Source organism: Schistocerca americana, chromosome 1, assembly GCF_021461395.2.
Source record: "Schistocerca americana isolate TAMUIC-IGC-003095 chromosome 1, iqSchAmer2.1, whole genome shotgun sequence".
In the NCBI taxonomy this organism is placed as follows: Eukaryota; Metazoa; Arthropoda; class Insecta; order Orthoptera; family Acrididae; genus Schistocerca; species Schistocerca americana.
The window spans coordinates 258515640-258528785 of NC_060119.1; the positions used below are offsets into that span (position 1 = coordinate 258515640).

The 13146-nt window shown below is 44.8% G+C and overlaps 1 protein-coding gene across 1 annotated transcript in view; it reads left to right on the forward strand.

Moving 5' to 3' along the window:
* LOC124566468 (WD repeat-containing protein 76-like) overlaps positions 1-13146 on the forward strand; it is a 157992-nt gene that overhangs the window by 113416 nt on the left and 31430 nt on the right. Inside the window, exon 9 of the mRNA XM_047131028.1 lies at positions 10461-10596. Within this exon, the coding sequence (XP_046986984.1) occupies positions 10461-10596 (136 nt within the window). The remainder of the gene's footprint in view (positions 1-10460; positions 10597-13146) is intronic.

Consider the following 13146-nt stretch of genomic DNA (forward strand, 5'->3'; position numbering starts at 1 on the left):
AGGTCTAGGGCCTGTGACATTATAACCAGGTCCCCTTCCTATATATTATTCTACAGTAATGTGGTACTAACTTGTATCTAAGTGCATCTGTTCAGTTTCTGTGGCTTCCAGAGGATCTGTTATGCACAGCACATCTGTAGAAATACCTTCTGGGATATAAGCACTCCTTTCTTATTTAATTAGTTGCTTATGTTCTAATGGAAAAGTCCAAATGTGTTATAATGGTTAGCCCTTGAGCTAACCAAATTACCTTATGTATTTCTTCTCTGAGTGTTGCAACAGTGTCTATGATTTATTAGAGAGCTCTTTCTCGTGGAAAAACGTATAGTAAGAAAGGCAAGTGAAAATGTTGGAAGTATCATGAATTGCCAAGGTGATGTGTGGCTACTCAGCATGCTTCTACAAATTACTTTTACATCTTTCCTCTGCCAGAAACATCCTGACAAGCTGTTTTTCATGTGGTCCAACTGTAAGTGAAGTGATGTATTTGTCCCAATATGTTGAGTGACTCCTGAAGTTCTACACGTACAAGTTAAACCAAATGCTCCATCTTAATAACTGCCTTGTATTGCTCAAAGAATGATACAGTCTTCACATTTGTGTGAGAAACATTCCTTGTGGGTGATGTCATCCTCAATTGCATAGTTGAGTTTACAATCCACACTGTTTTTGACACTCGCGCCCCCCCCCCCCCTCCCCCCATAATCAGTCCATTCACTTCCTTATCAAGATCTTTCCCAGAGAGCTAAAGCCCAAGACCATTGCTGGGTTTCGCATTTGGTTGAAAAATTTTCATTATGTGGTATATCCCACACAGGCTGTTCTGTACTAATTCAGACTTCCATCACTACTTCCTAGCAGGAGGACCTTCTTGGTCTTTGTAACCTTAAGACTTCTTTTCCCTGTCCTGTCAGTGTTCCTGAATTTTTTGGGTTATCTGCACAGTTTTATCCGCAGTCTCCAGGACAGCGAAACTGTTGGGTGTGCCTAAAGAGAGTAGATTTGTAGCATCTCTTCAACCTGTTGGTTGATTTGGCAGGGTTGGCTATGATTCAGTCATCTACCTACTGTCCTTGTAGCTACTAACTACAGGTGTCAGCTACTCTTACTGTGCCTGTATCACTGGCATATCAACTTTGAGTTTCAAGTATACCTGCCCCATTCCATAATTACTGGGCTATGAGCACTACAGTACTACTGTGCAAAACGATAGTAACACCTCCATCCAAGGTGGTTACGTCAGTGCCCAACATGAAAAAAATGTAGGCAGTCTCGACGCTGTGGACTTTTTCTCACTACATTGTGGCAGTTACCAATATTCTCCGTAGTGACAGTATCAGTTTAGTCTAGTCAAATTATTTGGTGATATATTTTTAACAAAAAAAAAATGTGATATATAAGTGTTGCTGAATTAGTTCAGTGTTACATTACTAAATATTTTTTCTCATCCGTAGAGAAAACCAACAGATTTTGAAATATGCACATAAGGTTGCAAGTACCTGGTGTATGGTGACAGCCAAATTTGACAACTGACGTAACACATGGCTAGGACAAATGCAGAGGATTACTCTGTTGATATCAATAGAAATAATTGGGTTGAAGCTGCCTGTTATCACAAAGAGGTGGAGGTGAGACTTCATCTCTGTCAATGATTTATGTAGCTGACATGCAAAGGAGAGGCTCCCCACTCAGTCATATCTAGCAGATTGGAAAATATATAAATTGTTGGAGGAGTGCAAACCTTTTTCCCCCTTCTCAAGCTGTTATTTCTCTAGTTGGCAAAATTTACTAGCCACAGATGGAAGACCTCACAGCACGTGGTAAACTGCAAACTAAACTTTTTTTTGTAAAACCAAAAAGTTGTTTTGTCATTTCCGTTGTGATTTTATGAGGTGCCTTTGCAGTGTTAAAGTGGCCCTGCTGAAGGTCTATACAACAAGCTTTCATATGTGAGACACATCTGGTAGCTTAGCTTCTTTCAAGAGATAGTTTACCATGCAATCTGGGGCACAGTATCCTCACAACATATAGAAACTTCAGAATATGATGTGATCTGCTCTGTTTCCAACCATGTACTCGTGACTCGTCAGCTTCAGATGGTGATGAACAATTCGAAACAGCAGGTGTAAATTCTTGATGGAGGAAAGGTGTCAAGCTTTGATTTAAATTGACCTCGTGGCATTTTTATTTCAGTTGAGCTACAAAAGGTCAAGAGGTTTTGATTTTAAAAACAAATGTTACTTTATGTTCACATTCTGTAATAAACTGTGGAAGTTCACAAACCTAATGTATCTTTAAGCAAGGGACAACCCTGACAGTAGGAAGTAATTGATGGTGTACTAGCAGTAATAAAGTGTAAACACAGCAAGGGTCACTGTGTGCATAGGTGTGCGACCCCCAGACTAGATGTGAGGAAACACAGGTCAGCAAATCATAAGTAATTACTTTTTAAAAGAAAATTCACAACATGAACTGGTTAATAATCTAAAATCAACAAAGCTGTATTGTTATAGATCCCACTGATGATGCTTTAGGACAAGATAAGGCGAAGCACATATGAGATAAATAAATTAGGTAGCAGCAGGTAAAGGCATTTTATTTACAAGGCAAGTATTCATATGCTTGCTGCAGAGGATGGTCATAGAAACAAACTTGAAAATAGAGCTCTTTATGCAGAGCACTGCTTCACCTTTTACTAGCCATTGTTTTGCTAGACCATTCCATGGTTTAAAGCCACTTCTTAATTTTCTGTTATTCAGCGATAGTAATATTTAATAAGTAGAACATTGTAAAGAATATTGTTGAGTAATGGTACTGTTGAACTGAGGAAATAAAAGTCGATTGAAAAAACTTAATAAGTTTCTGGTATCTGCACACTGTATTTGAATACAGATCTATCTTTGTAAAAGGCTTATCATATCATGAGAATAATTTTAGACAATTTTTGATGACTTGCATTGGGATATTCCAATTTGCTTCTCAGATTCTGCTGTATTGTTCCTTAAAAAACATAAAAACTTACATTTTTGAACAGAAGAAAGTAAGCACATTGGTTAAGATTGTTGTTCAGCAAGCGGTAAAATGAAATCCTCATGAAATAATCATGAGAAAAATAGCCAAGCAAAGTAGAAAGAATTGCAGCAAAGTTCGTGATTCCATTCATGATTTCCAACCAGGTCTTTGCAACTGGTTATGTTGTGAGGCTAGATGATTAACTTTATCACAACATAGACTAAACCTTAACTCATACTTCTGGTTAATAGCACATTCAAAAAAGTAATAAACATATATAAAACAGAGAAAACATAGTCATTAAAATAATCACTTGCATGTAGCATTACACTGCACAGAACACGTCACTTCAATTAAAAATAGTCTGATACAAACACACAAAAAATGTCAGCAGTTCAAGTATTATTTGGTATGTTACAGTATTACTCTTCCATCATTGCTTGTTAACTGTTGTAGTTTAGACGAATGTGTAAAAGAAATACATGTGACAATTCCATAGCATTGATGTGCAAATGCCGTGAAACAAGATAATTTAAACTTCACATTTTTGGCTGCGTATGTTTTCCGTACATTAACTTGTTTCAAGATTTGAAATGTTAGATTAAGTAGCTGACTGAAACATTGTGAAAACACAGTAAAGGAATTACTGGCAGAAAGAGGATTATTTTGAATACAGGTCACCATTGATAAAAATACATACTGTGTAGAGACAAAGTAATCAAAGAATAAAGTCTCCCACCGCCTCCCAAAGTCCCACAGTCCGGCCACAGAGGAGCATTCCCCTCGTAACTCAGTACTGTCCGGGACTGGAGCAACTGAATTAAATTATCTGCCAAGGTTTTGACTACCTCTTGTCGTGACCTGAAATGAGAAATGTCCTACCCACTATCCTTCCCACTCCTCCTACCATGGTATTTTGCTGTTCACCAAACCTACACAATATTCTCGTCCATCCTTACACAACCCCTGCTCCCCCCCCCCCCCCCCCCCCCCCCCCCCCTTTGGGTCCGGGGTAAGAATAGGCCCGAGGCTTCGTTTGCCTCAGTCATGTCCACTCCTTCCACGGTATCCTCACTCCTATCCTGTCCCCCCTCCACCTCCTCCCCCCATCCAGGGTCTATGCCTCTGCCTCCCAAATCCCTCCCTTCCAAATCTTCCTCCCCCGCAGCCCCCGCCCCCTCTGCCCCAGGGGCCACCCTTCCTCCCCCCCCCCCCCCCCCACCCGCTCCCCCCCTGCCACCTGAGAAGCGATCCTCTTCTCAGGCGTCCATCGGGGAAATGTTCCGGACCCCAGCTTCCAAGTTCCGGCGTTCCAAAACGGACCCTGCGCGTGAGGACCTACTTCGGGTCCAGCCCACCATCCCTGTGCCTCCTCGGACTTCCAAGAAGGCCCTCTAAGTAGTAGTCTCTATCCCCTCTCCACCCCGGCGCATTTCGTCTGACGCTCCATCCGTGAGTCGCTGCTCCCGGCCGTCCTCAGTTTCGCCGGGACGCTCTGCTGCCAGGTGCTCAGCTGGCCTCTCGTCGGCAAATGATGCTGCCCCTCCTACACAACCCGGGACAGCGGCCGCAGCTGGCGACGACTCGATGGAACAAGATCCGCCTCCCGCCGGTTGTAGCGTTGTTCCCTCGAAACCTGGCCCTCTGCGGCCGTCGAGGTGACCAGCTCTTCACCTGTCTCGTTCCCCCTCTTTTTTGACTAACGATGGCCTTGTTACATTGGAACATAAGAGGTATTCGATCTAATCGGGAGCAATTACAACTGCTCCTCCGCCTGCACTGTCCGCTCGTCCTTGGTCTCCAGGAAACCAAGTTGCGCCCGACTGACCGTATTGCCTTTACCCACTATACCTCGGAGCGGTATGACCTCACCCCTGTGGACAGTATCCCAGCTCATGGTGGGGTCATGTTGCTCGTTCGGGACGATGTCTATTACCGTCCCATCCCATTGACCACCCCACTCCAAGCAATAGCTGTCCGTATTACTCTTTCTGCTTTTACTTTTTCAGTTTGTACCATCTACACTCCATCGTCATCTGCAGTTAGTCGGGCTGACATGATGCACCTGATTGTTCAGCTTCCTCTGCCGTTTTTATTGCTTGGCGACTTCAATGCCCATCATCCCCTTTCGGGCTCTCCTGCATCCTGTCAAAGAGGCTCACTCTTGGCGGATGTCTTCAACCATCTCAATCTTGTCTGCCTCAATACTGGCGCCCCAACTTTCCTCTCGGACTCTACTCATACCTACTCCCACTTGGACCTCTCGATCTGTTCTACCACTCTTGCCCGTCGGTTCGAGTGGTATGTCCTTTCTGACACCTATTCGAGCGACCCCTTCCCCTGTGTCATTCGTCTCCTGCACCACACCCCATCCCCACGTCCTTCGAGCTGGAACATACCAAAAGCTGACTGGGGACTTTACTCCTCCATGGCGACCTTTCTGGACCACGATTTTCTCAGTTGTGACAGTCAGGTCGAATACCTCACGGCTGTTATCGTCAATGCTGCCGAAAGTTCCATTCCTCATACTACCTCTTCATGTCGCGTTTCTGTCCCCTGGTGGAATGAGGCTTGTAGAGACGCTATCCGTGCTGGACGACGTGCTTTACGCACGTTTCGCCGCCATCCTACGTTGGCGAATTGTATTGGATACAAACGACTCAGAGTGCAATGCCGTAGAGTCATCAAAGACAGCAAAAAAGCTTGTTAGGGGCCTCTTTCACCAGCTCCTTTAACAGTTTTACTCCCTCTTCTGTCGTTTGGGGTGGCCTGCGCCGGCTGTCGGGCATTAAGGCCCACTCCTCGGTACCTGGCCTGACCTCAGGTAATGAGGTCCTTGTTGATCCTGTGGCTGTCTCCAACGCCTTCGGCCGGTTTTTCGCGGAGGTTTTGAGCTCCGCCCATTACCACCCTGCCTTCCTTCCCAGGAAAGAGGCAGAAGAGGCTCGGCGACCTTCCTTCCACTCGCTGAATCTGGAAACTTATAATGCCCTCTTTACTATGCGGGAACTCGAACGTGCGCTTGCACTATCCCGGTCCTCTGCTCCGGGGCCAGATGCCATTCATGTTCAGATGCTGGCACACCTTTCTCCGGCGGGCAAAAGCTTCCTTCTTCGTACCTACAATCGCGTCTAGACCGAAGGTCAGGTCCCCATGCGTTGGCGTGACGCCGTCGTCGTTCCTATACCCAAACCCGGGAAGGATAGACACCTTCCTTCTAGTTACCGCCCCAATTCTCTTACAAGCTGTCTCTGTAAGGTGATGGAGCGCATGGTTAATGCTCGGTTAGTCTGGATTCTTGAATCTCGACGGCTACTTACCAATGTCCAATGCGGCTTTTGTCGCCGCCGCTCCGCTGTTGACCACCTTGTGACCTTGTCGACATTCATCATGAACAACTTTTTGCGAAGGCGCCAAACGGTAGCCGTGTTCTTCGATTTGGAGAAGGCTTATGATACCTGTTGAGGAGGAGGTATCCTCCGCACTATGCACAGGTGGGGCCTACGCGGTCGCCAGCCCCTTTTTATTGATTCCTTTTTAACGGATCGAAAGTTTAGGGTACGTGTGGGTTCCGTATTGTCCTCCGTCTTCCTCCAGGAGAACGGAGTGCCTCAGGGCTCCGTCTTGAGCGTAGCCCTTTTTGCCATCGCGATCAATCCAATTATGGATTGCGTTCCACCTAATGTCTCAGGCTCTCTCTTTGTCGATGACTTCGCAATCTACTGCAGTGCCCAGAGAACATGCCTCCTGGAGCGCTGCCTTCAGCGTTGTCTAGACAGCCTATACTCATGGAGCATGGCAAATGGCTTCCGGTTCTCTGAAGAGAAGACGGTTTGTATCAACTTTTGGCGATATAAAGCGTTCCTTCCGCTATCCTTACATCTCAGTCCCGTTGTTCTCCCATTCGTGGAAACAACTAAGTTTCTAGGGCTCACATTGGACAGGAAACTTTGTTGGTCTCCGCAGGTCTCTTATTTGGCGGCCTGTTGCACACGTTCCCTTAATGTCCTCAGAGTTCTTAGTGGTTCATCTTGGGGAGCGGATCCCACTGTCCTGCTTCGCTTGTATCGGTCCATAGTCCGATCGAAGCTGGATTATGGGAGCTTCGTCTACTCGTCTGCTCGGCCATCCCTCTTACGCCGTCTCAACTCCATCCACCATCGGGGGTTACGTCTTGCGACCGGAGCCTTCTACACTAGTCCTGTCGAGAGCCTTTATGCTGAAGCTGCTGAATTACCATTGACCTACCGGCGCGACGTACTGCTGTGTCGGTATGCCTGCTGGCTGTTGTCAATGCCCGACCACCCCTCTTATCAGTCCTTCTTCGCCGATTCTCTCGACCGTCAGTACGGGTTGTATGTGTCTGCCCTGCTGCCCTCTGGAGTCCGCTTCCGTCGCCTGCTTCGACAATTGGATTTTGCCCTCTCTACCACCTTCAGAGAGGGTGAGAGCCTGACACCACCTTGGGTCCAGGCTCCGGTTCATATTTATCTCGACCTCAGCTCACTCCCGAAGGAGGGTACTCCGGCTGCAGTGTATTGCTCACGGTTTGTCGAACTTCGTGTTCGACTTGCCGGTCACACCTTTATTTACACCAATGGCTCCAAAACTGACGATGGTGTCGGCTGTGCCTTTGTCCTCGGGGCTGCCACCTTTAAATACCAGCTCCTCGACCAATGTTCCAGCTTTACGGCCGAGCTTTTTGCTCTCCATCAGGCCGTTCAGTATGCCCGCCGCCACCGCCATTCATCGTATGTACTCTGCTCTGATTCCCTCAGTGCTCTTCAGAGCCTTGGAGCTCCCTATCCGGTCCATCCCTTGGTGCAACGGATCCAGCAGTCCCTCCATTCTTTCGCTGATAATGGTTCTCCTGTCAGCTCTCTGTGGGTTCCCGGACATGTAGGAGTGCCTGGGAATGAGGCTGCAGATGCTGCAGCCAAGGCTGCAGTCCTCCTGCCTCGGCCAGCCTCCCATTGTGTCCCGTCATCTGACGTTCGTGGTGTTGTTTGTAAGAGGCTTGTGTCGTTGTGGTGGGATGCTTGGTCATCCCTCCAAGGAAACAAGCTCCGGGCAGTAAAACCGCTCCCAACTGCTTGGACAACCTCCTCCCGACCATCTCGGCGAGAAGAGGTCCTTCTGACCAGGTTGCGGATTGGGCATTGCCGGTTTAGCCACCGCTACCTGCTCTCCGGTGACCCAGCCCCGCAGTGCCCTTGTGGTCAAGCGTTAACAGTGTGCCATGTTTTATTGTCGTGTCCCCGCTTTAGTCAATCTCGTGTTGTCCTGTCCCTGCCATCTACTTTACCGGATATTTTAGCTGATGATGCTCGAGCAGCTGCTCGTGTTCTGCGTTTTATAACTTTGACTGGCTTGTCCAAAGACATCTAACCTTTTTACTTATTTTATCTGCATCTTTGTCAGGACTTTCTATTGTCCCCCTCTCCCCTTGAGTTTTACTAGATTCCATGTGCTCCAACACCTGTGACTGGGCGCTAATGACCTCAGTAGTTGAGCGCCCTTAAACCCCACCACAACAACCACCCCTGCTTCCAATCCCATACCTCATGGCTCATACCTCTGTAATAGACCCAGATGCAAGACCTGTCCCATACATCCTCCTACCACCACCTACTCCAGTCTGGTCACTAACCTTACCTATCACATCAAAGGCAGGGCTACCTGTGAAACCAGTCATGTGATCTACAAGATAAGCAGCAACCACTGTGCTGCATTCTATGTGGGCATGACAACCAACAAGCTGTCTGTCCGCATGAACGGCAACCAAAAAACAAGTGGACCACCCTGTAGCTGAACACGCTGCCAAACATGATACCCCTCATTTCAATGACTACTTCACAGCCTGTGCCATATGGATCCTTCCCACTAACACCAGCTTTTCTGAATTGTGCAGGTGGGAACTTTCCCTGCAATACATCCTACATTCCCGTAACCCTCCTGACCTCAACCTTTGTTAGTCACTGTCCTCACCCATCCAGCCCCCTCCCTGTTCCCATTCCAGCACTACACAGCTGTCACTTCACCGCCACACCCAGTCTTTTAATTTCTTTAATTTTATTTTTGTTTTTATTTTTCTACTTTCCGCTACTTACCCCCTCCCCCCCTCCGCACCTTCTCTCCTACCCTCTGTCTAAACTGCAACACTTCACTGTCCACCACTCCCACCATACTATTCCTCCCCGTCCCCACCTCAGCCTCCTCCTTACCCACCCAGTCGCCACTCCCATCATGCACTGGTACTACTGATCGCAGTGTAGTTTCAGCTCTCTGAGACTGCAGATATGTGTGAAAGTTGCACTTACGTGTGTGTGTGTGTGTGTGTGTGTGTGTGTGTGTGTGTGTGTGTTCGTGCGTGCGTGTGTGTGTGTGTGTTCGTGCGTGCGTGTGTGTGTGTTCGTGCGTGCGTGTGTGTGTGTTCGTGCGTGCGTGTGTGCGTGTGTGTGTGTGTGTGCGTGTGTGTGTGTGCGCGCGCGCGCCTGTCTACTGCTGACAAAGGCCTTAATGGCTGAAAGCTGTGATTGTGTGAATCTTTTTATTGTGCCTATTGCGGCTTAGCATCTCCGCTGTATGGTGAGTAGCAACTTTCCTTCTCTCGTATTGTTACATTCCATCCTGGATTTTCCGTTGTTTGAATAAAGAAGTTGTGATATCTCTGTTACATCAAAACCAGAAACAGGTCTTGCACCATCAGCTGTAGTATAAGATTTTCTCCATCTTGTATTATAATTATTCCTCCAACTTTGTAAAAATAAAAAGACCTTCTTTCCCACTTACCAGCCAAAATTGACGATAAAGCTGTACAGTTAAAAGACAGTATTGTGGGCAAGTATGGGCCTTCAGGAAGCAAAAAGCTTAGTGGTGCCAATATACACATAAAAGTACAAGAAAATATCCAAGCTTTTGGGACTATTAGATGCATTTCCAGTTAGTAAAGAGGCGGGAGACCATTAATGTTTCGTGGAATGCGATGACGGCAGTAGGTTGCTAGTTATTGTTGGAAAATGTATTAAGACACACAACCACTCTTATTAGAGTGGGTGTGCCAATTTTCATAACATGAGCAGTTGTGCAGCTAATCTTTGTTTAATTACACAATGATAAAATAAACTTTTACAAGCTAAATCACTGTGTAATGAAACAATAATAAAATAAAATTTCATTGTATTACTGATGCAGTGTAAAAGTGTTATCACACAGTAATGAACCACTCTGAGCATTAAACAGTGCAGTTCTATCACATCCATGCCAAACACTTTTACATTTAAGCTTTTACTTCATATTAGTAAATTTCTGTAAGTCGTATTTATTATCAAGGGTGTGCAGACTTTCATTCTACTTGCAGAAGAAATTTTTTTCTTTCTCTGTTGTCTTGAAATACAGATATTGTGCAGACTACACCTTATCTTTCCTTATTTGTCTTTGATTCACAGGCTCAGGGGAAGTTGGAGTATTTGACCAAAGAGAAGGAAAGCTGTCTTACATGTACAAATGTCATGAGAGGTCTGTGAGAACTGTGCAGCATCATCCAGTCGCTGAAAATTATTTTGTCACGGGCTCAGGACTTGGGTAAGTGTTATTTGTTATTAGAATATTAGTAATATTGAATTTATGTGATAAAGAAATGAGGAAATTAAATGAGGAAATCAAAGTATTTTAATGAAGTGCTTGCAGCATTTCACAGTAATAGTTAGTGATAACAGTATTTGCTGCCCAGAAGCCCTTATTGACTTACATTGCAGAATTTTTTTTCAAAACATATTAGTACAGATTATTTCTATATAAAGACTCTTTGATCTTAATGGCTCATGAACTTCCTCCTCTCACCCATCCTACCTTCTTCGTTCTGTCTTCTTTTGGAGAATGCAGATGATGCTGTAAGATCTTTATGGCCATAAAATTAATAAAAATAGACATGTTTCTTTCTTACCATCCTCTTGTGCACTGCCAGAAGTTTTCTTCAGATCCATTGCTTGATAAGAGGCTTAAAGGTTTTTAAATTAAGTCATTCTGCTTTAGGCTGTCAAAATATTATTTGTTGTGATTACAGTTTTGACACTTTGTCATTGTCAGGTATTGTGGGATGTTGTAACCCACTTAATAACATGAAGCTGTGATGTGCTGGAACATAGTTTCCACCAGTGTAAAAGCAAATGCATTTGGTGGTATAAATTTATCCGCTTTTCCATACACCATGCTAGCACATGTTAGAAAGATGGTGTGGGGAACAGTGGATAAATTTACACCATCATATGCATTCGTTTGTACATTGTTGGTAACTATGTTCCAGCTTGTCACAGCTTTGTTATTGAGTGGGTTACAACAGCCGACAATGCTTGACAGTGACCATGTGTTGAAATTGCAATCACAACAAATAATATTTTAACTGCCATAAGTGGAAAGACTTCATTCAAAAATTTCATGTGTATCCAGTCCTCATCAAAATTCTAGCCATAAGTGTCTGAAATATTTGCTGCCTGCTGGACTGAATTTGGGTTTGTTTTCTTTGTGCTAAACAGCAGGGCCATTAAAATCTGTTGCTTAAGAGTGGGACGAGTTCTCATTGATTCCCCAATACAGAATATATTAGGTTGGTGTGTAAGTTAGTTGTTTTTTCTCATAAGTTGAATAAACACAACATGTGCACATAACAGAGACTTCAGTCATCAGTAGTATATTCAGCTTCACTATGTCCGCCTATGGTGTGGTGTTTTGCACTGTAGAAATCATGTTGTTTTTGAGGTGAAGAACTCCTTAAGCCATGTTCTGAGCACATTTTCATCCAGATGGGAAGTTTCTTGAAGATTGTTTGATAGAGTGTGGAAAAGGTGAAAATCTGAAGGTGCAAGATCAGGTAAATAAGGTGCATGTGAAACGACTCCCCAACCCAATCCCTGTGTAGTGCTTTTTGTCTGCCTAGCAGAATGCGAGCAGGCATTGTCGTGGAGTAGGATCACTTCTCAGTCTTCCTGGATATTGTTCTTGGATTGTGTCCGCAAGACATCTCATTTGTTGACAGTAAATGTCAGCAGTGATCGTAACAGCTTGGGGAAGCAGTTCATAGTACACCACACCGTCGCTGTTCCACCAGATGCATTACGTTATGTTTTGTGGATGTGGGCAAGTCTTTCTATGGGGAATTGCCTCTTTGTTTGGACGCAACCATTCCTTTCTTCTCCTTATGTTAGCATAAAGATACCATTTCTTGTCACCAGTAACATACAGGATAGGATTGGTCAGTGTTCCTCACAACGCAATTGATGACGAGCAAGCAGAGATGCACATATGACCACCTGTTGATTTTTGTGATTTTATCTTACAACATGTGGTACCCTTACACCTGATTTTTGAACCTTCCCCCGTTGCATGCGAATGTTGCATGATGGTGGCATGATCGCAGTTCATCACTGCTGATAGTTCTAGAGTACACTGACGTGGATCATTGTGGAGTAATGCGTTTAAACGATCTTCATCAAACCCAGAAGGTCTTTCTGAACGTGTAGAATCACTGATTGCAAAACAATCCTCCTCAAAATGAGAAAACCATTTTCTTGCCATTCTCTGTCCAGCGGCATTATCCCCGTACATACCACAAATATTTGTGGCTGTGTCCCATGCTGTCACCCTTCTATTGAACTTGAACGGAGGAATGCGTCAGAAATTTTCAGATTTCTCCACTTGTCATTTTCTAGCATCCACAGCTCAACTCATTATCTCCAAATGACAAAAGAAGTTTATACTCAAATAGCAACAGTGAATCACAGATAAAAAAATGACAGTCAATAAGTAAACCCATAGCAACTGTAATACCAACAACCAAACCAAAAGTGCTATAAACTTACTCGCCAACCAAATATATGTATGATGATGGGCTAAATATTGTACATGTGTTCAGTGGTGCTTCTGAGTATAGTAGTGTCAGTTTTTGTCATTTTATGAGACGAATCTTCATATCCTGAGTTTCTTTTTGACTGTGGGAACCAAATGGCACTTCAGAAGAGGGGCAGGGGAAGAGGGGAGGGGGTGCGTAATTGATATGCCTTTACTGATAGGAAGGATCATAAGTTGTCACCAATTGACAGGCTTTGCTTGCCAGAGTAGAATATCTAATTCCAAAAT